Source organism: Odontesthes bonariensis, chromosome 15, assembly GCF_027942865.1.
Source record: "Odontesthes bonariensis isolate fOdoBon6 chromosome 15, fOdoBon6.hap1, whole genome shotgun sequence".
Lineage (NCBI taxonomy): Eukaryota > Metazoa > Chordata > Actinopteri > Atheriniformes > Atherinopsidae > Odontesthes > Odontesthes bonariensis.
This window is the reverse complement of record NC_134520.1, coordinates 32,642,203-32,663,853: the sequence shown is the minus strand read 5'-3', so window position 1 is coordinate 32,663,853 and position 21,651 is coordinate 32,642,203. Positions and strand designations below refer to the sequence as shown.

At 41.5% G+C, this 21,651-nt stretch overlaps 1 protein-coding gene across 1 annotated transcript in view; it reads right to left on the bottom strand.

Moving 5' to 3' along the window:
• Positions 1-21,014, bottom strand: part of LOC142400793 (insulin-like growth factor-binding protein 3) — a 37,129-nt gene extending 16,115 nt beyond the window's left edge. Inside the window, exons 1-3 of the mRNA XM_075486005.1 lie at positions 20,407-21,014; positions 16,364-16,611; positions 10,702-10,821 (exon numbers count right to left, since the gene is read on the bottom strand). Of these exons, the coding sequence (XP_075342120.1) occupies positions 10,702-10,821; positions 16,364-16,611; positions 20,407-20,770 (732 nt within the window). The 5' untranslated portion in view covers positions 20,771-21,014. The remainder of the gene's footprint in view (positions 1-10,701; positions 10,822-16,363; positions 16,612-20,406) is intronic.
• Between the last annotated feature and the right edge of the window lie 637 nt (positions 21,015-21,651).

The window sequence follows — 21,651 nt, the reverse complement described above, 5'->3', positions numbered from 1 at the left end:
GAACCACAGAGTCCAAACTGTTGCTCAGCCCAGACTTCTTGCCCTACATTCTGCGCCTCACAGCCCCGTTGCAGGCACTGCGCGGTCCACACGACTGTCACTAAAAAAACACGCTTCGTACATGCTGCACATTCATAATGCCGTCTTTATGAGGCGTGTATGTGTGTGTTGTGCATATGAATGCATGCTCTTGTGACGCTGGTCTTTATAGCTAATAGCAGCACCGCTGGGCTTCATGGACATTAAAAAGAGCCTAGTCAGACCACAGGATAAACACAAGCTCATAAAATGCAATGTGTGTGTATAGGGGAGCATGTATTTGGTTAAAAAAATAAAATAAAATCTGTGAGTGTGTGTGTTTGCAATTGGATTGGCAGTAGATGGAGGGTATATTAAAACCTTCAAAGTCAGCAAAGCTAGACTCGACCAGGTGGGATACAGATAAAGACTTAAGAGACACAATGGTGTCGCATCAAAGACAGAAGATTCAAATTGGGCCTTTAAAAGTGCACGAAAGGTGGGTAAATAATTGGGATTAAGAGAATTTTTTGCATCTGTGCTGATGGATGTGAGTTTTGTCTCCTGCACCTTTTTTCTGTCTTTTGGAGGGAGGGACTCGTCTCTCCGTAAGCCAGAAAAAGCAGATTATGTCAGTTTAAATCTAGGCCACGATGCATTCCTAACCCTAACAAAGTGGTTTTTAATGTCCACCCCTTTACAGCACGATTCCTCATGCCAAAACCTGACCATTTTCTAAATTATATCCAAGAAAACATCGTGAAAATAAAACCAAAGATGCAAACTTCAATAAGTTAACGAGCATTCATTAGGATTCGAGACGAAACACGGTCCTCTTCATGGTTATGTTTGTGTCCACATCCTGGACACAATTGGTCAGATTAAGGTTTGTGACTGCGTTGGGGCAGCGGTGCTTGTGAATGAGCCGTTTACTCGTCCACGGTGTTGTTTTTGTGCGCGTTACTAAGACGGATGCTATGCACTCGGAGTAAAAATAAGAGGCTGTGGCTTACATTCTCTGAGTTATCATTTTACGTGCAAACATAGCTGAAATTACGGCACTGCCGTAATCTTATTCATGAGAATCTGTCCGAGCTGCAAATATTTGCTGTTTATTATAAGGGAATAACATGTGGCTCAGTTAGATGCTGGAAAATCTCGTTATTAGCAAACTTGCATAATAAAAAGCTGCATTTATGTAAAAATTAACTGCTTTTTCCATAGTTTTTTCCATATTTTTACCTTTCAAGACAGTTGTTTTTTCAAAAATTGATGAAATATGAGGGCAAAGATAATAGTTTACAGTAAAAGACGAGGGTTTAACCTCTCAAACTGCTCAGTTCATGTACCTATCATGTATCTTGGGGGACAGTTTTAGGTCTTAAAAAAGCCCCTTGTAATGGAGCCTCGTGTTAAAGATAACATGGTCACATAATCCGATGTATATCCAAAAACGGCATCTGTTTTTATAGTTTCCCGTCGTATAGATGGCGCATTAAGTATAAGATTAAACCGTGCAGACAAACCAGATCGAATTTACCTTGTGAACCCTCCAAACTATCATCTGTACATGATTAAGATGACAAACCATCAAGATGTGGGGGAAGCTTTCACCTCTGACATCCGAAAACGTCTTTACATTTACAAATCAAATCAAATTTATTTGTATAGCACATTTCATGTACAAAACAATTCAAAGTGCTTCAGATGAAATAATAGCATTGCAGCAGGGAGTGGAAGAAGCATTAAAAATACATAAAAGAATACACTGGAAAGAATGTCCCTCCAAAAATAAGTAAAAAAACAACAAATACAAGATGTTTTTGCTTGAAATAAGCAAAAAAAATCTGCCAATGGAACTTGTGACAATCGGCTTGTCAAGATTTCTTGAAATAAGATGTGATATTTAGGACTTTTGAGATAAAAGTGATCTTGAAATTAGCTTAAAAACCTCTTCAAATGTCCAACAAAAAACTTGTTTCATATGAAATCTGACTCAAAACAATTTCTTTTCAAGACTTTTTCATTTAACAAGATATTCCAGATGTATTGTCTTCAAAACAACTCCCTATATCTGGCTGAAATGGTGCTTGTGAGGCAGTTGTGTCTTATATTAAGTGTAATGAGATACTTTGACTAGAAATGAGACAAATATACTTGGTAAGACTTTGATTTTTTTTCCAGTGTATAAAAAGAAACAATTAAAATAATTTAAATGAATTAGACAAACCAGCAACAACAGTTGAAACAACTGTTGCTGGACATTTATCTGGACAACAGTCCAGATAAATTAAAAGATATCGTGCAGATTTCATGCATAGACACATGAGAAAAGAAACGTTTTTAACCTGGATTTAAAAATGTCTCCATTTGGTGAAAGTTTAATCCTAAACTTTACAGGTTAAAGTGTTTGGAAAACTTTAAGTATCGGCATCTAGACTCCAATACAGCAGTATCGCTCTACTTTATGTATTACGTAACAGTCGTTGCAAACAAACAAAAACAAACAAAAAAAAGTTTATTTCCTAAAGTGAGGAGGAAGGAGAGCTGAGCCAGAATTTCAGGGAGAGCAGAGAAGCAGGCAGAGACAGAGTGAAAATAGCTGTCTGGGTCCCCGAAGGTTGGTCAGTTATTATAAAGCCATTGTGGTCAGTGTGTACGTTTCCACACATCCTTCTGAGTCACGCTCAATAAGTCAGCCCTTATGGGCCTGGCACTGTCGGCACCCAGCGAGGGAGGAGGCACAAGGGTACACAGGCACCTGGCTCACATCCTTAACCCACGGCCTCCTCCTCCTCTTCCTCTCAACACACACACACTAAACTCTAAAAGAGTACACACAGACACTGTCGTCCCATTCACAACCCTCTGCGGGGTGATTCCTGGCCAAACAAGGAAGGAGAAGCCAGGTGGGCGGAAGGGCAGGATGAACAGAATGATGGAGAGGGCAGGCAGAACAAAAGACGGGTGCATGACTGTAGGCAGGGCACAATGAGGGTAATGATGGGTGGACGAAATGATGAATAAGAGAGAAAGAGTGAGACTTAGAGGGGTGTAATGAGTGGGTCAGTGTAGGGAACGCATGGCCTGAACTGGGATACTCAGCCAATTCATATAACTGCTGCTAAAAATATGTTTCTCTGTACTGTAAGCTTAGGTAGGGCTGCACTGCTCGGCTTCTCTTACAGGCCACTCGTGTTACCAGCACACAGAAAACCACACAAACATGCGTGCAACTCCTTTCACTCGGATATACATCGATTGATGTATTATAGCTGGAAAACCAATCAGCAGTGGTGTCAAAAGTACACACATTTGTTACTTAAAGGGATAATCCGGAGTAAGTTGAAAAAAAAGACACCTTATTTCCTTATTGTGAATATCTGTCGAATATCCAATATCAAACCAACTTCACCACGGTCTGTAGCGGCAGCTGTAGCAGACACATTTCGGGAAAGGTACTGGCTTGATTAAATTCATTCTGGACTCTATATCCGACCACATGAAGACCTCGGGACACTTCGGTTTGGCTTTAGGGACCCTCTACTCACTACCACGTAAGTGTTATGTTGTTTGGAGCTGTAGAAGAGGTATAAAAATAGCGTTTTGTAGCGGTGACATGATTTGCCCCCTTCACCTCCAGGCTAACGACTTTTGGCTAAAAACGGTCAAGTCGAAATTCTCAAAACACATCCGAATGACATGATTTTGATGTCAACTCAACGTATGTACTCCCAACATCCCGTAAATTGATCTAAAGTGCATTTCACTCCGGATTATCCCTTTAAGTAGAAGTATAGAGACTGCAGTTTAAAAACACTCTGGTAAGAGTTGAAGTATCAACTTGACCTCTTTAATCAAGTAAAAGTGAAAAAGTATGTGCTCCAAAACCTACTTAAAGTATAAAGTATGAAGTAACCTTTAAATTAAAAAAAAATGTGAAGAGTTGGCATTGCATTTTCCACGAGTCATTTTTGCACCCGACTATTTAGAAAAAATTCTTTGAGATAGGGCCAAGGATGAGGAAGGTCTTGTTGGTCTCCGTCTCCATCTCCCGATACGCTGTGTCCTGTGTGTTCCTGTGTCCGACCTTTCAGACATTTCGCCATCTTTTTCTGAATCCCACATTGTGGCGTGGCACACACTTCGCGCAGCTTCACATTTGCAGTTTGTAGAACACCTGCTTGCTTCTGACGAATGACGATTTCCTTGTGTGTCAGCACAAATGTGACGAATAGCCTAACCGATGAGTGTTTTCGTTATATGCTTCATCCAATTACACTCGTTCTCACTAGGTGTGGATGGCGCACATGACGTGAAATACATAAACATTAAACTGAAGCCAAGAGTAACGAGGCTATTTGTTTTGAAAATGTAAGGAATAGAAAGTAAAGATACTTGTGTGAAAATGTAAAGAGTAGAAGTCAGAAGTAGGCAGAAAAATAAGTATTGGAGTAAAGTACAGATACCTAAAAAGTACAGTAACGAAGTATTTGTACTTTGTTACTTGACACCTCTGCCAATCAGCACACGGGGTTGGTGTTGGTTTATCATGTATCACTTTTGCTTATACACTGTAAAAAAATCTAAATCTTACCAAGTATATTTTTCTCATTGAGTATCTCATAACACTTAATATAAGACACAACTGCCTAACAAGTACTATTTCAGCCAGATATAGGGACTTTTTTTAATACAATACATCTGGAATATCTTGTTAAGTGAAAAAGTCTTGAAAACAAATTGTTTTGACTCATATTTCACACGAAACAAGCTTTTTTTTTTCATTTGAAAAGGTTTTTAAGCTAATTTCAAGATCACTTTTAACTCAAAAGTCCTAAATATCACATTTTATTTCAAGAAATCTTGACAAGCCGATTTTCACTAGTTCCATTGACAGATTTTTTCTGCTTATTTCAAGCAAAAACGTCTTTTATTTGTTGTTTTTTTACTTATTTTTGGAGGAGCATTTTTTTTCAGTGTATTTTTTCCAGACCGTCCAGCCAGCTGCTGCTAAAGTAATTGCCATTAAAGGCATCTCGACCACCGTTTCAGCTAAAGAAATACAGCTGAAGATATCACCAATAAAGTTCCTTTGTGCAATCAGCAGCCTTTGCTTTCTTGCGTGGGTCCAGGCTTTTCAATGCACTCCTCACAGAAACTCATTTGTCTGGCACGGTGACATAAAACAACTGAAAAAAACCGCCGTGGGGCAGTACCAACATTGCCGTCAAGCTCCTGTTGAGTGCTGTGTGGATGTGCACGAGACAGATACTGCTTGGCTTTTTTTTCAGCACTGCAAGGCGTGTCTACTAAACAACAAACAGAGGCATGCTGAACTATTTTTACACCGCTTCACTCCCCAAAACTCTTGCAAAACAGCCACATTTGCATGGCTACGCAGATCTGGAGATGCTTTGATATTAATGTCAAAATGAATCGTTGGTTTTATAGTTTAACTAAATAAAGAGATAAATTATCTAATTCTCTGCCAGTACATTGATTCATGTTTGTTTTTCGCCAGATTTATGCGTGTGTTCTTTGTTCCTGCTTTATTTTGGTAGTCACTTCCTGTCATCGTCCTAATTGTTTTCACCTGTGCATCATTGTCTTCCCCTCTGTTTAGTGTATTTATACGCCGGCCTTTGTCTTGTTCATTTATATCAAGTCTAGTTTTCCCATTTTTGACCCTTTTGCATGTTTTACAACCAGAGATTTTGCACCTTTTCCTCGTCTTTTCTCGCCTGCCCGTGTACCAGACCTTGGATCGATCTGTTCTGTCTGAGTCCAGTTCGGACCGTGATAATATAAGCCACATGTTGGCCATATAAGCAGCGAAAACGTACACGAAACACACAGGAATCACGCATCGTGGAAGTCCTGAAGCCAATATGTTATGTAGGAATTAAGTCGTGAGTTCTCATGGCGTTTTTTTAACCGGCAAGCAGCCATTATGTTCTGCGGTTGAACCAGATTCAACAGATGACACGCTGCAAGGGGGGTGATTACCCCTCCAGCTGTCCATAGTCTAACTTCAGACAAGGCAAAGGTAAGTATTTGACAATAAAACTGCCAGCTGAGTATTTTTTTTTAGCTCTTATATTAGCAGTTCGGACCATTTGCTGCATGCTCTCTCATACCAGATGAGACTGAGTGCTTGAGATCTCAAAAGAGGGAGACTCTGAGGAAGAGAGAGGCCGAGTGGACTCAAGCGGGATATAAGATTCCATAAAAACAGACTATAGCCTAAAAAAAAGAGTCCCCTAGAAGCTAAAACGTAGCATTAGTTTATCCCTTTTCCATTCGTGGACAATTTTAAGCAGCTGGGATGTGTTCATGTCTTACCTTTCGGGTCTGTTTAAAAAAAAATCTTGATGAAATGCATTAAAAATGTGTTAAAAACAACAAATACAAGACGTTTTTGCTTGAAATAAGCAAAAAAAATCTGCCAATGGAACTAGTGAAAATGGGATTGTCAACATTTTTTTAAATAAAATTTGATATTTGGGACTTTTGAGTTAAAAGTGATCTTGAAATTAGCTTAAAAACCTCTTCAAATGAAAAAAAAGCTTGTTTCATGTGAAATATGACTCAAAACAATTTGTTTTCAAGACTTTTTCATTTAACAAGATATTCCAGATGTATTGTATTAAAAAAAGTCCCTATATCTGGCTGAAATGGTGCTTGTTAGGCAGTTGTGTCTCATATCAAGTGTAATGAGATACTCAATGAGACAAATATACTTGGGAAGATTTAGATTTTTTCCAGTGTAGTACATATAGGAGAGATCAATTAAGAGATGTATTTTCTTTATTAAGAAGGAAATTGAAGTGGGCTCCATCGGAAATGACTAAAATAGACTTTTTCAACTCCTTCGGTGAGTTTTGACCCACACTGGTGAAAACCAGCAAACCTAACAAGTGTAACTCTAGAAGCTCGTTTCATTCCCCTTCTCTACTTCTGCATGACTTCATTTGTGAAACATTGTGCAATCCATTGTCAGCCCGATCCCTACAATTACTTAGAAGGGAACTTCCAGTTGTCCTTTTACTTCCATCGTTCTTGGAATCACCTCATCAGAAAGCCCCGTTCGGTTCCTGGTATCGTACCTATGTGAGAGATGTAACACCAGCTATCTCTCAACAATATGTGAGTAAGTCATTTTCAAAGGTCTTTAAGATGCAGTGACAGACAGTATATCACATGTACAGTCTTCAGGCCCCCGCCCGTCCCTCCCAGACTCCCCTGCTCCCTTCTTTTCACGGTATTGTCACCCTAGACGGTTCACACGGTTTCCTCTTCGCCGTGTTTCCGGTCATAAATCTCTGCAACACACCGTGAAGGCACATCCCCTCGGACGGCTTTAACACAACACCCCCACTGGCCCTCTGAGAAAGGGGCGACGGGACCTGGCACGCTGCAGCGTGCAGCACTCACACACCCACAGACCAAAAAAAGTGTCCCTTTGTGAACGTCTGATGACGAAATCCGGGAAAAGAACGAGGAAGAGATCGAACAATGAAGCCACACGTCGAGAAATGTGGGGAGAGAGGAGGATTTTGCACTGTGTGTGTGTGTGTGTGTGTGTGTGACAGTTAGAGTTGAGTAATAGTGCTTGTGGGGATTTTTTGGTGACTCACACATTTCTCAGAATGGACTCCAGTTTGGTGAAAATCCCCCCGATGGTGCTGGAGACTGTGTGGGAGTCAGGATGCAAATCACTGGCATATATTCTGGGATTGTCCAGTCATACACTGGAGAAAATCAAAGTCTTACCAAGTATATTTGTCTCATTTCTAGTCAAAATATCTCATTACACTTAATATAAGACACAACTGCCTAACAAGCACTATTTCAGCCAGATATAGGGACTTGTTTGAAGATAATACATCTGGAATATCTTGTTAAATGAAAAAGTCTTGAAAAGAAATTGTTTTGAGTCAGATTTCATATGAAACAAGCTTTTTTTTTTACATTTGAAGAGGTTTTAAGCTAATTTCAAGATCACTTTTATCTCAAAAGTCCCAAATATCACATTTTATTTCAAGAAATCTTGACAAGCCGATTTTCACTAGTTCCATTGGCAGATTTTTTTGCTTATTTCAAGCAAAAAACGTCTTGTATTTGTTGTTTTTCTTACTTATTTTTGGAGGGGCATTTTTTCCAGTGTAAGACATTTCTGGTTAGAGATACACAAAACATTGGAAAGTATATCTAATGTGAAAATACCTTTCCAGTTTTGCATTTTTATTTTAGGGAACGATGATTTTCACCCAGAGCACTTCAACAATTACTTCTTTGTTGTTCTGATATCTGTTTGTAAAAAAAAACATTACTAGGCACTGGCTGCTTCCTGACTCCCCCACAATAGAGGAATGGGAGGATATAGTTGATGAAGTATTCTTAATGGAAAAAATTACTTTTTCACTTCGCCTACAAATGAACAGATTCATTAAGTTGTGGTCAGTCACGGCCAGATTTCGTGGAGTTAACAAATTGATAGATTTTTTTCGTGGTGGTGTTTTGTCTTTTTGTTTGTTTTATTTATTTATTTCTTTAACTCTTGGGATTTATTTGTTTTGTTTCAGTTTTTCTCATAATCTGATACACAGCTCTTCTGTCTAAGGAAAAGGTTTCCTGTTTATTTTATTTAATATTTCATTTAATTGTTTAAAGAAACCCAGATGTTGATGTCCCAACATACCATATACATTTCTGTTACATCCCTCTGTTATTTTTATTTTAATAAAAAAAAAGAAAAAGAAAATCCCCCCGAGTAGACTCCCGTTCTGTGTTCGAAACCGCATACTTCTACTACTCCTACTACTCATACTGACTTTTTTCCCGGATGCATACTAGATTCTCCGAAATGTTGGGTATGCATCATGAGGTTACTACTCATACTCAAACTACCCAAGATGCAACGTAACGTGACGTCGCCGATCGTCATTTCCTGTCAAAACGGCAGTTTCAAGCTAGCTACAACTTCCTGTTTTCAAAACAAAAGCACCAATTGTATCGTAATGGCTTTTCCTGTGATAAAAGGCAACGGGTATTTTATTTTGTGAAAATAACCAGAAGTGCGTTGCTCACTGCGGCTAGCTTTAGTAGCACCGAATTCGTGGGAACAAAATTGTAAACAGCCGGTATTTTGTCAGGTTTTCAACACGTTGGGGATCTAAACGACTACTTTCTCACCTGAAAATGTTTCAAATGTTGCTAAAGTTTACAGAGTTTAGAGCTTAAGAGAAATCAGCTTCAGGCCGGCTGATTTCAGCTCGGGCAGGAGCGAGATGCATTGTGGGTAAACGCTCTGCATACTGTCTGATCGATGAGTATGGCTGTGTTCGAAACCGCCTACTACATACTCACCGATCAGACATCACCCACAATGCATTTTGCTCCTGCCCGAGCCGAAATCAGCCGGCCTGAAGCTGATTTCCCTTAAGCTCTAAACTCTGTAAACTTTAGCAACATTTGAAACATTTTCAGGCGAGAAAGTAGTCGTTTAGATCCCCAACGTGTTGAAAATCTGACAAAATACCGGCTATTTACAATTTTGTTCCCAAGAATTCGGCGCTACTAAAGCTAGCCGCAGTGAGCAACGCACTTCCGGTTATTTTCACAAAATAAAATACCCGTTGCCTTTTATCATAGGGAAAGCCATTACGATACAATTGGTGCTTTTGTTCTGAAAACAGGAAGTGAACCTACCCTCGTTGTAGCTAGCTTGAAACTGCCGTTTTGACAGGAAATGACGATCGGCGACGTCACGTTACGTTGCATCTTGGGTAGTTTGAGTATGAGTAGTAACCTCATGATGCATACCCAACATTTCAGAGAATCTAGTATGCATCCGGGAACTTAAAAAAAGTTAAAGTTAGTGGGAGTAGTAGGAGAAGTATGTGGTTTCGAACACAGCCTATCCCGTATGTAGTATGTATTATGTAGTATGTAGTATGCAGTTTCGAACACAGCCCCAGTCTCCTAAAGAAGGATGGTGGTATTTACTCGACACGCTGTGCCCCACCTGCCTTCATCTATCACCTTCCTTTGTCTCGCCCCTCCTTCCCTCAGCTCAGCGCATGTCACCCGCCCAGCCACTCTGTGTTTTCCTTGTGTTTCCAATGAGCAGGCCATGGGTGGCCCCCGGTCTGCTGCACCACGGACAAGAAAAACTAAACCAACGGACGGCCTGTTTGTTTTGTTTTTTTACCTCACCAACAGCACCCCCGCCAAAACTACCGCCATCAAACAAGCTGCGCACATACGCTCCCCTGCTGCCACATCTACCGTGCCACACACACGCCCAAACCGCATTCTTACATCCCTACCCCCCACACTCTCCCACACCACAAACACACCTGACCGACTTCGTTTCCTGTGAAGCATGAGTCAGACGGCTCGCAGAGCGTTTACCAGAGTAATACACGGTTATTAGCCATTCTGATAATATAGTGTTGATGTGGCTGTCAAGGCAACCTGAGCTGCAAAAAAAAAGGAGGATTGTACATCCGTGGGTGGTTGGGATGAGTCTGAGGATTCTTTGGAAGTGTTCAGGCATGCGGTGGGTCTATCTGCATGTCCACAGGTGTGTGTGTGTGTGTGTGTGTGTGTGTGTGTGTGTGTGTGTGAGACAGACAGAAAGGGGACAGAGATGAAACCGCAAGAAGAGCCATTCACCTGTTTTTTCTTGTAGAAGCCCTTTCTGTCACAGTTGGGTATGCGGAAGCCTCTCGGGTTGAGCACATTGTTGATTTTAAGACCGTTCAGGATGCTCTCCATCTCCCGCCGACACGGCCCCTAGCAACACAGCAAATACACTTAAATACTAAGCACTTACCCATGCACAGTGACAGACATGAATACATCAGGAATGTTTGCTCAGCCTAAACCCTAAACGTCCCATTAATCACATCCTTTAGTCGAGTCGGACCATCTTATCTGTAGGTGCGTTTTTTTTCAAACAATCTTGGTTTCATTCTTGAAGTCATATAATCTTTGAATAAAGAGAAATACTGAAGCCAAACATCTTATGTTTGAGTAATGCCTTTAAAAATATGTGGTTAGGGTTCATGCATTAAAAACATTCTGGTCTGAACAACACTGAGCTGCAGAGCTAACCCCGGTAGGTCCAAGTTGAACACTGGAAAAAATGCCCCTCCAAAAATAAGTTAAAAAAACAACAAATACAAGAAGTTTTAGCTTGAAATAAGCAAAAAAATCTGCCAATGGAACTAGTGAAAATCGGCTTGTCAAGATTTCTTGAAATAAAATGTGATATTTAGGACTTTTGAGTCGTAAATTAGCTTAAAAATCTCTTCAAATGAAAAAAAAAAGCTTGTTTCATATGATATGTGACTCAAAACAATTTGTTTTCAAGACTTTTTCATTTAACAAGATATTCCAGATGTATTGTCTTCAAACAAGTCCCTATATCTGGCTGAAATGGTACTTGTTAGGCAGTTGTGTCTTATACCAAGTGTAATGAGATACTCAATGAGACAAATATACTTGGTAAGATTTAGATTTTTTCCAGTGAAGAGGTTAAATCCCAAAATGAGATAAAAGTTTTGTAAAATAACTGCTACTTGAGTCCAAGTGGACTCAATCGGGATATAAGACTCCAAAAAACAGACTATAGCCTAAAAAAAGAGTCCCCTAGAAGCTAAAACGTAGCATTAGTTTATCCCTTTTCCATTCGTGGACTATTTTAAGCAGATGGGATGTGTTCATGTCTTACCTTTCGGGTCTTTTTAAAAAGAAAATCTTGTTGAAACATGTTAAAAATGTGGTAAAAATGTGGTAAAAAAGAATTAAATGCATTAAAAACATTCTGGTCTGAACAACACTGAGCTGCAGAGGTAAACCCGCCGGTAGGTCCAATTTGAAGAGGTTAAATCCCAAAATGAGATGTAAATTTAGTAAAAAAAACTGCTACTTTCTGTCACAAAATATTTGTAATCAAAGCTGATTTTTCTCCAAACAATTGTAAAGAAGGTAAAGCTGCGCTGTGGAGTTTTTCGACCACAAATTGCAGAGTGCAGCAATGTTTTGCACTGTTTGGACCTTGTGTTTCTGCCTCCGCATGCATACCACCTACCCATGGGCTGACAATGAGACGCATTTTTGCCAGCTGCGTACGGCCGAGGCGGAGCGGAAAGCCACTGTGGCGTTCGTTCACACCAGCAGGCATCGGATCTTGGGATTGATTGAGTGTGCAGCTACTGATCGAATCAAAACGATTGATGCCCGAAGAACATCATCGATCTTTCTGTTTGGGCCACCGTGGTAACAACACAGGCATAAGTAAATACGTGGCTGTGCTGATGATAGGACTTTCCGACTCAGAAGTTTGTCTGTGCAGAGCCAGGACGCAATTTATTTCTGTCTGCAGACTGTTGATGTCTTCCAGCATCGACTCTTCTCATCACTTGCGACATTCTGGATTTTATCATTTTTTTTGTGGCGCAGTGCGAGTGATGAAAAAGTAGAAATGCAAATTAAAAAAGCATTATCTGAGCAGCCATAACATCCACAACACGACATATCTGCACTCAATCACATCTGATCACAATCTGATTACTAATCATCTCCAAATGTGGTTTGGATCCAATGAGCAAAAACATTTTTGTTCATTGTTTTCCAGACTTTCTGAGATCATTCCAGATAGAATATTTAGCTAAATATCTCATTTTGGGGGGGTAAACTCGTCCTACTGGTCCATGGCCTCCTCCTTTTACAATAAATCACAATCCCTGTTTAGACCCTTGAGCAGGATTCAAACCTTAGTGGTTATGGTGGTGCTTGATACTGGGAAGCTAGCAGGACACCTGGTTTGTTTACAGCCATTTATTCTGAGACTTCCTTCTCTTGGCTGCGTATAGAGCTCATCATGGACACTTTTGATATTCTTACTTTTTCAAATACAACGGGCTACCCTCCCTCAAAGTTCATAGATCAGAATTTGTCTGGGTTTTAGATGCTATGTGAGCTAGAATCGTGCTAACTCGCAAGCAAAAATCCTAGAAATACTACAATTTCACACCTCTCAGCAACTCTTGTGCACACAGGTCGGAGGTCATGGAAGACGATGCGTTTTTAAAAACCTGGCGAGGGAATATGCCAAACCCACATGGAGGGATTCCTGTTTGCAAGGTAGTTCTTAACTCTCAAATGTCTGGATAATACGTTCCTTGTCAGATTTTTTCCTCCATTCCGCCTCTCAGACGTGGCAGATTTGTGTTGCACAAACCATCTTTTTATCTCGTGTTTTTCACTGTTGCGTTGCATTTAAAAGCTGTTTTTCTCTCAGCATTAATGCATTATTAATATAACGCATTATATTATTATTAAGGCGTGATTTAAATGTTTTAACTTCCATACATACTAACATACTGAGTAGAAAGAAAGCAAATCATACCTGGCGAGCAGAAGACACAGCAAGCTGGCCTCTGAATGACAGATTCTTCAATCTGTGACTTTCAGCACATTGAAAGGTTTAGAAAACTAGCTGGCAAAAGGGCGGCTAACTATTTCCAGCTTCTTAATGAAAGACTCATGATGCATGGGTTCCTGGCAAAGAAAGCCAGATACAAATAATAGCGATGTCATTGCCTCTCTCTGTTGGTTTTAGAAAAGACTTTTAAAAGATTTTTAAAGTATTCGCTCAAAACTCTTCAAGGTATTATCTTTGGAAGAATAACTGCCATTTATTGGTATTTGATACTGGAACATACCTTTGATGCTTGGTTAACAAAAAAAAAATTGCTGGTTGCAGACACATAATTTGAATATGCTTTGCATATCAATGAAGTAAGCCATGGAGGTTAGGGTTACATCTGAAAGTTTGTGCAATTACGAGCTGCCGCAACGTAATCTGCAACTGAAGCTTTGGTTAAAATGTTGGTGAACTGTTCACAGTTTCATTTGGCTTAACCCTTAACATTACCCTTAACATCTTAACATTGTGTTTACTCCCCTTGTCCTATGGGTCAAAAATGACTCGCCCTACCAAAGCCCCAAAATAAACCAACTTAATTGAATTTTAAATCCAAAATCTATTTTGTATGATGAAACCACCTGTTATTTATCTATTCAACTCAATTCAATACATTTTTTATCATGTATTTTTTGTTACACAATACAAACATCACCAGTTTTCAGGATTACACTTCTTTTTTTTTTTTACCACAAACCAACTCTCAGTTGGACCAACAGTTTTCTCAGTTTTCTTTTACATAATAAAGGTTTATTATTGCTATTATATAAATGTGAAGTAATTACTTCTGAATTAATTATATTGAAAGGGGAAAAAAAATGAACTTTTTTCTGGTGTTTAAATGTTTTTATAATTCACGGGTCAAAAATGACCCATAAGACAATCTTTGTACCCTAGTGGTGTACAGCCCACATGGAAACATAAACAAAAATAAAGTATGATTTTTTTCTAATGATGGGGTCCCTTTAGGAAAAGTTATAAAATTTCAAGTTGGAAAAAGATAGTTTAAAGTATTTATTCTACAGCTAAACATGATAGTGGGTCACGCCATGGGACTCATGCTTTTAGTTTTATGTTTTAGGTTACGTTTTGATTTTCAGTTCAGTTCATGTCTTGATTTTGAGTATTTAGTTTTGCCATTGTTTTTCCCCTCACTTCCCATGCTTGTTAATTAGTTCATTCCCCTCACCTGTCCAGTTTCACCAGCTGCACCTTGTCACCAATCACTCACTCCCTATTTAGTTTCCAGTCTCCCCTCTCAGTGTGTCGGATCTTTGCCTTCGTTTCACACCTTACTTCGTTGTTTGCCATGATACCTGTACTGTCCATGATATTCGTCGTTACCCAAGCTAAGTATTTATTTATTTATTCCCATGCCAAGTCAAGTCCTTTTGTTTGTTTTGTACAGTTAGTCTCTTGAATCCGGCTCAGCCGCGCTTTTTGTTGGGACCAAGTCACACATGTGCAAGTCTCAAGTCTTAGCTTTCAAGTCCCAAGTAATTTTTTCTTGGTCAAGTCAAAGTCAAGTCACCTTATTATTTCAATTTTACCTGCAGAATCTGATCTTAATAAAGTGAAAAGACAAGATATAAGTAACTGTCAGTAAACACCAACCTGTCAAGCTAACGTTAGCTAACTACCGACTAGGCTAACAGGATAATGTTAGCTAATTTGACAAGCAGTTACTGGTCAGAATGGATTTTTAAATGAGGAACAAAGGTCAAAGTTTTCATCTGGCTGTCTGAGATGTTGATGCCGTCTGTCTTACACTGTGCTGTTCGTCTTTTGCCGTCAAAATGGTGATTACGAAAGCCGAAGACAATGGCTGTGTTAGAAACCGCCTATTTCTCCCACTACTCCTACTAACTTTAACTTTTTGTAAGTTCCCGGATGCATACTAGATTTGCCGAAATGTTGGGTATGCATCATGAGGTTACTACTCATACTCAAACTACCCAAGATGCAACGTAACGTGACGTCGCCGATCGTCATTTCCTGTCAAAACGGCAGTTTCAAGCTAGCTACAACGAGGGTAGGTTCACTTCCTGTTTTCAAAACAAAAGCACCAATTGTATCGTAATGGCTTTCCCTATGATAAAAGACAACGGGTATTTTATTTTGTGAAAATAACAGGAAGTGCGTTGCTCACTGCGGCTAGCTTTAGTAGCGCCGAATTCATGGGAACAAAATTGTAAATAGCCGGTATTTTGTCAGGTTTTCAACACGTTGGGGATCTAAACGACTACTTTCTCGCCTGAAAATGTTTCAAATGTTGCTAAAGTTTACAGAGTTTAGAGCTTAAGCGAAATCAGCTTCAGGACGGCTGATTTCGGCTCAGGCAGGAGCGAAATGCATTGTGGGTAAACGCTCTGCATACTGTCTGATCGATCAGTATGGCTGTTTGCATGTAGTAGGCGGTTTCGAACACAGCCAATGACTCGGTCCCCCTCCCGCTGACATGTTGATGCATATCTGATATGAGTTTATTCTCTCCAATAAACACTAAGGTATGTAGAGAGGGCATGGCTGATTGACAGGGTAGGGATCCAATCATGACGCCATTCTCAGCCTCAAGTCAAGTGCCGAGTCTTTAACTTCCAAGTCCAAGTCGAGTCTCGAGTTATTTTTTGTCAAGGCAAGTCACAAGTCATCAAAACAGCGACTTGAGTCGACTCGAGTCCAGGTCACGGTGACTCGAGTCCCCATCTCTGGTGTTTTCTAACCAAGATTGTGTTTTAAACCTTGTTAAGCTTGTTTAATATGCAATCCTCTGTGAATCCCCTGAACTCCACTAAACCCAGCAGAAAGCACAGAGAAATTTCATCGCCTCTGGGTGTGACTTACATACTCAGACTCCCTCTTGTTCTCCAGGGAGAAGTTGTGCATGTCCATGTTGGCCCCTCCCGACACCGATTCCACCTTGTAGCTCTGCGTTTTCTTGTTCTGAGCTATCTGCAACAGCTTGTTGTGCAGCGGAGACCTCGTGTCCATCGACCCCTGACTGTGCCCACCCTTCACAGTCACCACGCCGGGCATCACTGTCATTGTCTGGGTCACGTTGGCATTGTCTTCGACTTGATTTCCAGTATTTTCTGTATGGAAAAAGGTAAGTTCTCATCAGTGCCAGTATTTCATGTGTGCTGACTGTTGTTGAGTAACAAAAATTCCTTCTTTCAGTGTGGAGGAAATAGTTAGACATTACAAAACTCGAGCCTGTTTAAAATCATTTCCCACATACATTTTTGTTTTCCTCTGAATCAAAGCAAACGTCAGCATGCCAGGGATGTTTAAGTGTTTATAAATGACAAAACGATCAGTTCCTGCTAATATCTCGCTCAGTCCTGAAGGGAATTCTTGACTGCGTAGGAGCGGCTTGTTTGAAACTGACTAAATAAAGGTATTTAGTTGCCTTCAGGGCTGTTTGGAGTCAGAGATGAAGCCAAATAATAAACAGAAACATGACGATAACATATCCACAAATCTCCACAGTGTGCAGCCCGGGAGATAAAAGACAAGCTGAGGGATAAAACAGTCGGGATAAAACAGTCGGGATGAAACAGTCGGGTTAAAACAGTCGGGATGAAACAGTCGGGATGAAACAGTCGGGTTGAAACAGTCGGGATGAAACAGTCGGGTTGAAACAGTCTGGATAAAACAGTCTGGATGAAACAGTCTGGATGAAACAGTCTGGATGAAACAGTCGGGTTGAAACAGTCGGGTTGAAACAGTCTGGATGAAACAGTCTGGATGAAACAGTCTGGATGAAACAGTCTGGTTGAAACAGTCTGGATGAAACAGTCTGGATGAAACAGTCGGGTTGAAACAGTCGGGTTGAAACAGTCGGGTTGAAACAGTCGGGTTGAAACAGTCTGGATGAAACAGTCGGGTTGAAACAGTCGGGATAAAACAGTCTGGATGAAACAGTCGGGTTGAAACAGTCTGGATGAAACAGTCGGGTTGAAACAGTCGGGTTGAAACAGTCGGGTTGAAACAGTCGGGTTGAAACAGTCTGGGTTGAAACAGTCTGGATAAAACAGTCGGGTTGAAACAGTCGGGTTGAAACAGTCTGGATAAAACAGTCTGGATGAAACAGTCTGGATAAAACAGTCGGGTTGAAACAGTCGGGTTGAAACATTTGGGTTGAAACAGTCGGGTTGAAACAGTCTGGTTAAAACAGTCGGGATGAAACAGTCGGGTTGAAACAGTCTGGATGAAACAGTCTGGATAAAACAGTCGGGTTGAAACAGTCTGGATAAAACAGTCGGGTTGAAACAGTCTGGATAAAACAGTCGGGTTGAAACAGTCGGGTTGAAACAGTCTGGATAAAACAGTCTGGATGAAACAGTCTGGATAAAACAGTCGGGATGAAACAGTCGGGATGAAACAGTCGGGATGAAACAGTCGGGTTGAAACAGTCTGGGTTGAAACAGTCTGGATGAAACAGTCTGGATAAAACAGTCGGGTTGAAACAGTCTGGATAAAACAGTCTGGATGAAACAGTCTGGATGAAACAGTCGGGTTGAAACAGTCGGGATAAAACAGTCTGGATGAAACAGTCTGGATGAAACAGTCTGGGTTGAAACAGTCTGGATGAAACAGTCTGGATGAAACAGTCGGGTTGAAACAGTCTGGATGAAACAGTCTGGATGAAACAGTCTGGATGAAACAGTCGGGATGAAACAGTCGGGTTGAAACAGTCTGGATAAAACAGTCGGGTTGAAACAGTCGGGTTGAAACATTTGGGTTGAAACAGTCGGGTTGAAACAGTCTGGTTAAAACAGTCGGGTTGAAACAGTCTGGTTAAAACAGTCGGGTTGAAACAGTCTGGTTAAAACATTTGGGTTGAAACAGTCGGGTTAAAACATTTGGGTTGAAACATTTGGGTTGAAACAGTCGGGATAAAACAGTCGGGTTAAATATTGAGTGTGAATGTGTACTCTAGGACTGGGAGAAGGTCAGGGCAGGTAAAACTGAGGATGATGGAGCAGATATTAATAGCTTGGATACGTTTTCTGTCAAATTGTTTAACACAGAGCAGAGCAGGCTTCGGGGGGACCAAACTTCCCTCCATCTGTCACCTTGTTGAGCACACCACCACAGTTAAAGGAGGTCACCAGGCCTGCAGACAGCGCCCTGGAAAGCCAGAGGCAGGATGGGAACACTCATGCAGCGCCTAACACACCCGAACACTTTTAACTGGAAGCAGATTTTGTATGCGCGAGCTGCGGTGAGGGCGGTGGATGGGCATGTAGGCGTGTAGCTCGTGTGGGCAGGCAGGCTGGCAGCCTACCCTTTCTCTGTGGCTACCTGATCAATTAGTGACGTGGTGGGGCTCCGCCATCAGCAGAACTGGGAATAACAACATGGATGTCAACAACAGCCTCTGGGCCGAGTCAGAAACTGCTCTTTAACCTGAAACGGCCCGCTTATGGTTTTTTCTGAGATGCCCATAAACATCCATAACCCAAGGACAGAAATACTGAGCCCCGTTTTTAAATTCTTGCCGTCATTAATTTTTAATTGTCAATATAAATGTTCATAAAACCCCTTCTGTGAAGGCAGGAGTCTTTTTTGGATAAACACATTACGCAGTTTGTTTGCATAATGGCACAGGAGTAAACAGCCGAGCTGGTCAGCGTCTGGGAGGAGAAGCTGCTCTGGTGCTGGGGACAGATGGGAGTGGAAACCACTGGGCTGGAGTGAGCCACTCTGACCAGCAGGGGCGCTTGAGATCAATTCCATCCCTTTCCCCCCTCATCTTCCAGCTGTGGAGGTACTGTACCTATGACATGCACTCATATGTCTCACTGCAGCTATTCTGCATAAGATACTCCAAAATTAGAACTATTGTTAGTTTACTCTGATATCATAGGCTTGTGGTAAACACTGTAAATAACAGAGAAGGAGAAATGAGATCAGGAAATAGCAGGCTGGCTGAATTAATAAGATAAAAATAAGAGCTGTAAGCATGTTGGAGTGTGAATGTGTGACAATGTGACTGTTGAGAGCTCGCACACAACACATTACTGTGGCCAGACCAAATACCCAGAGAGAAGGAGGCACCTGGGGGCCTCCCGTCAGCTGCGCCTAAACACACAACTGTGTGTATTCACATGGAAGTGGTATGTGTGCCGTTTGACCAGTGTGTGCAGCTCGCGTCCATTCACACAAAACACCACGCACAGGATGTCTCTCAATGTTTTGCAAGCGCGCACTTAGTCAGTGCTCACTGGCAGTGGGTGTGTCTCTTTGTGTGTATCCTCCTCACCAGACACCTGAGATGTGCTGGCTCACTCCTGAACTGGGGGAATCTGCGTCACATACTTTCATGATGAGCATAAAAATCCCACGAGCTTTACTGAAGGGAAATAAGGACATGGCACAAAGACAGGGACATGCTCTCCGCTCAGCCTCCGCTAAATGCTGTGTACTTACAGTATGTATGTGGCATCCCTTAACTACTGGGTTGGAGGAGCCCGCCTCTGCGTGTGTGTGTGGAAGAAGCTGGAGCATTGTTGTCCTTTACACTAAAAACAATCTGCAAACCTTTTGAAAATGTACGTTTTACGCGCGATTGTCCAAAGCTGTGCGCGCAAGAAAAAAAGTGAATACAATTCATTCCTGTATGATCCTCCGACCCTCAGTTTGGTGTTATTTATCCCTTAAAAACTTCCAGAAGCCCGTGGGGTTTGCTGAGCACAGCTGAGCACGATGGTTAGTGTGTTTTATGTTGTAGAAGGTAGCGAAACATGCATATTCTTTCACTTTGCACTATCAACATTACGCGCTTAAAGAGGGAACACCCCCCTCACGCGCCTGTCAAATCCCCCCCACCCCCCACGAGCAAGAAGTAATGCATAAATCATAAAAAGCGCAAATGAAACTACCTTGTTTAGGGGTCGGGATGAGAATGCTGTTGAGTTTTTTGGACGCGGCGCTGGAGCACACCCCCCGTCCCTCCAACAGAGCCTGCAGGGGTCTGCTCTCTCCGGGCTGGTGCTGGCAGGTTAAGCCGGAGCCGCAGCGCGCCGTGTACACTCCACACGCCTGTCCCTCGCCGAGGGCGCACGTCATGCAGCAGCCGCAGCCGGGCTCCCTCACCCGCTCCCCGCAGTCCTTCGGCAGCGGCTTGCACTGAAGCAGCGCGCTGGCGTCGCACGGTTCACATCGGACCACCGGTCCCACCGTGCCAGCGATCCGGGCGAAAGCAGCCAGCGCGGCGGCAAGACAAAGCACGCAGAGACCGGGCATTGTGCTGATTAAGCTGGTCACAAAAGGACAGTATGCGAGTTGTCACATAGGTTTAAGGGGGACTCTCTGTGACACAGCGAGCCGGCTAGCCTTCTCCATCTGTATTTTCTTTTGCGCGAACTTCTCGTTTTATACAGGCGGAAAAAAAAAGAGCCAACAAGTCACACCCTCCTCCGTATGCATAATGTAAGCGGAGAGCCCCAATATGAGGGACCTCTACGGCTAGTCTCAGGAGAGGGCTGCTCAAACATTCAGCTGTTTGAGCCATAACATTTTCTGAGGACTGCTCATCTGCAGTGTATTCCGGCTAAAATTGCTTTTTGGGGGGGTGGGTGGAGTAAAAAAAAAAAAAAAAAAAGGCGTTTGTTTCCATCTTGTCACAGGGAAGGGAATTTCAGAGAGCTGCAGTTGTAGCTTGACAGTGCTGGGTGCAACATTTCTTTTTAATGTTTGCTAATAGAAATGTTCTTTTTACACATGACATGCATGTATGCACATTTCAACAAGAGAGAGGGAAGAGCTGCCTCAGAGTCATTCATGTGTGTTGTGTGGGGCTTTTGCACCACCGGCATCAATGGTGTATCTGAATGCCATTAGTGATACCCCCTCCCCACACACACAGGCAATAAGGATACAACATGCCTCTGGTCAGGTGTGCAGCTGCCTGTACTCCATATTAACTCACAAAAACGACATATTTAGATTCAACTTTATTGTCAAAGAGCCAATGAAATGCAGTTAGCATCCAACCAGAAGTGCAAAGTTGTGCATTTTATATATACAGAATAAATAATATACACAGAATAAATATATACACTATATATGTGTAACAAGGGTTAATTTGGCTTGTGTATAATTCCACAAAATGATTGTTTTTAATT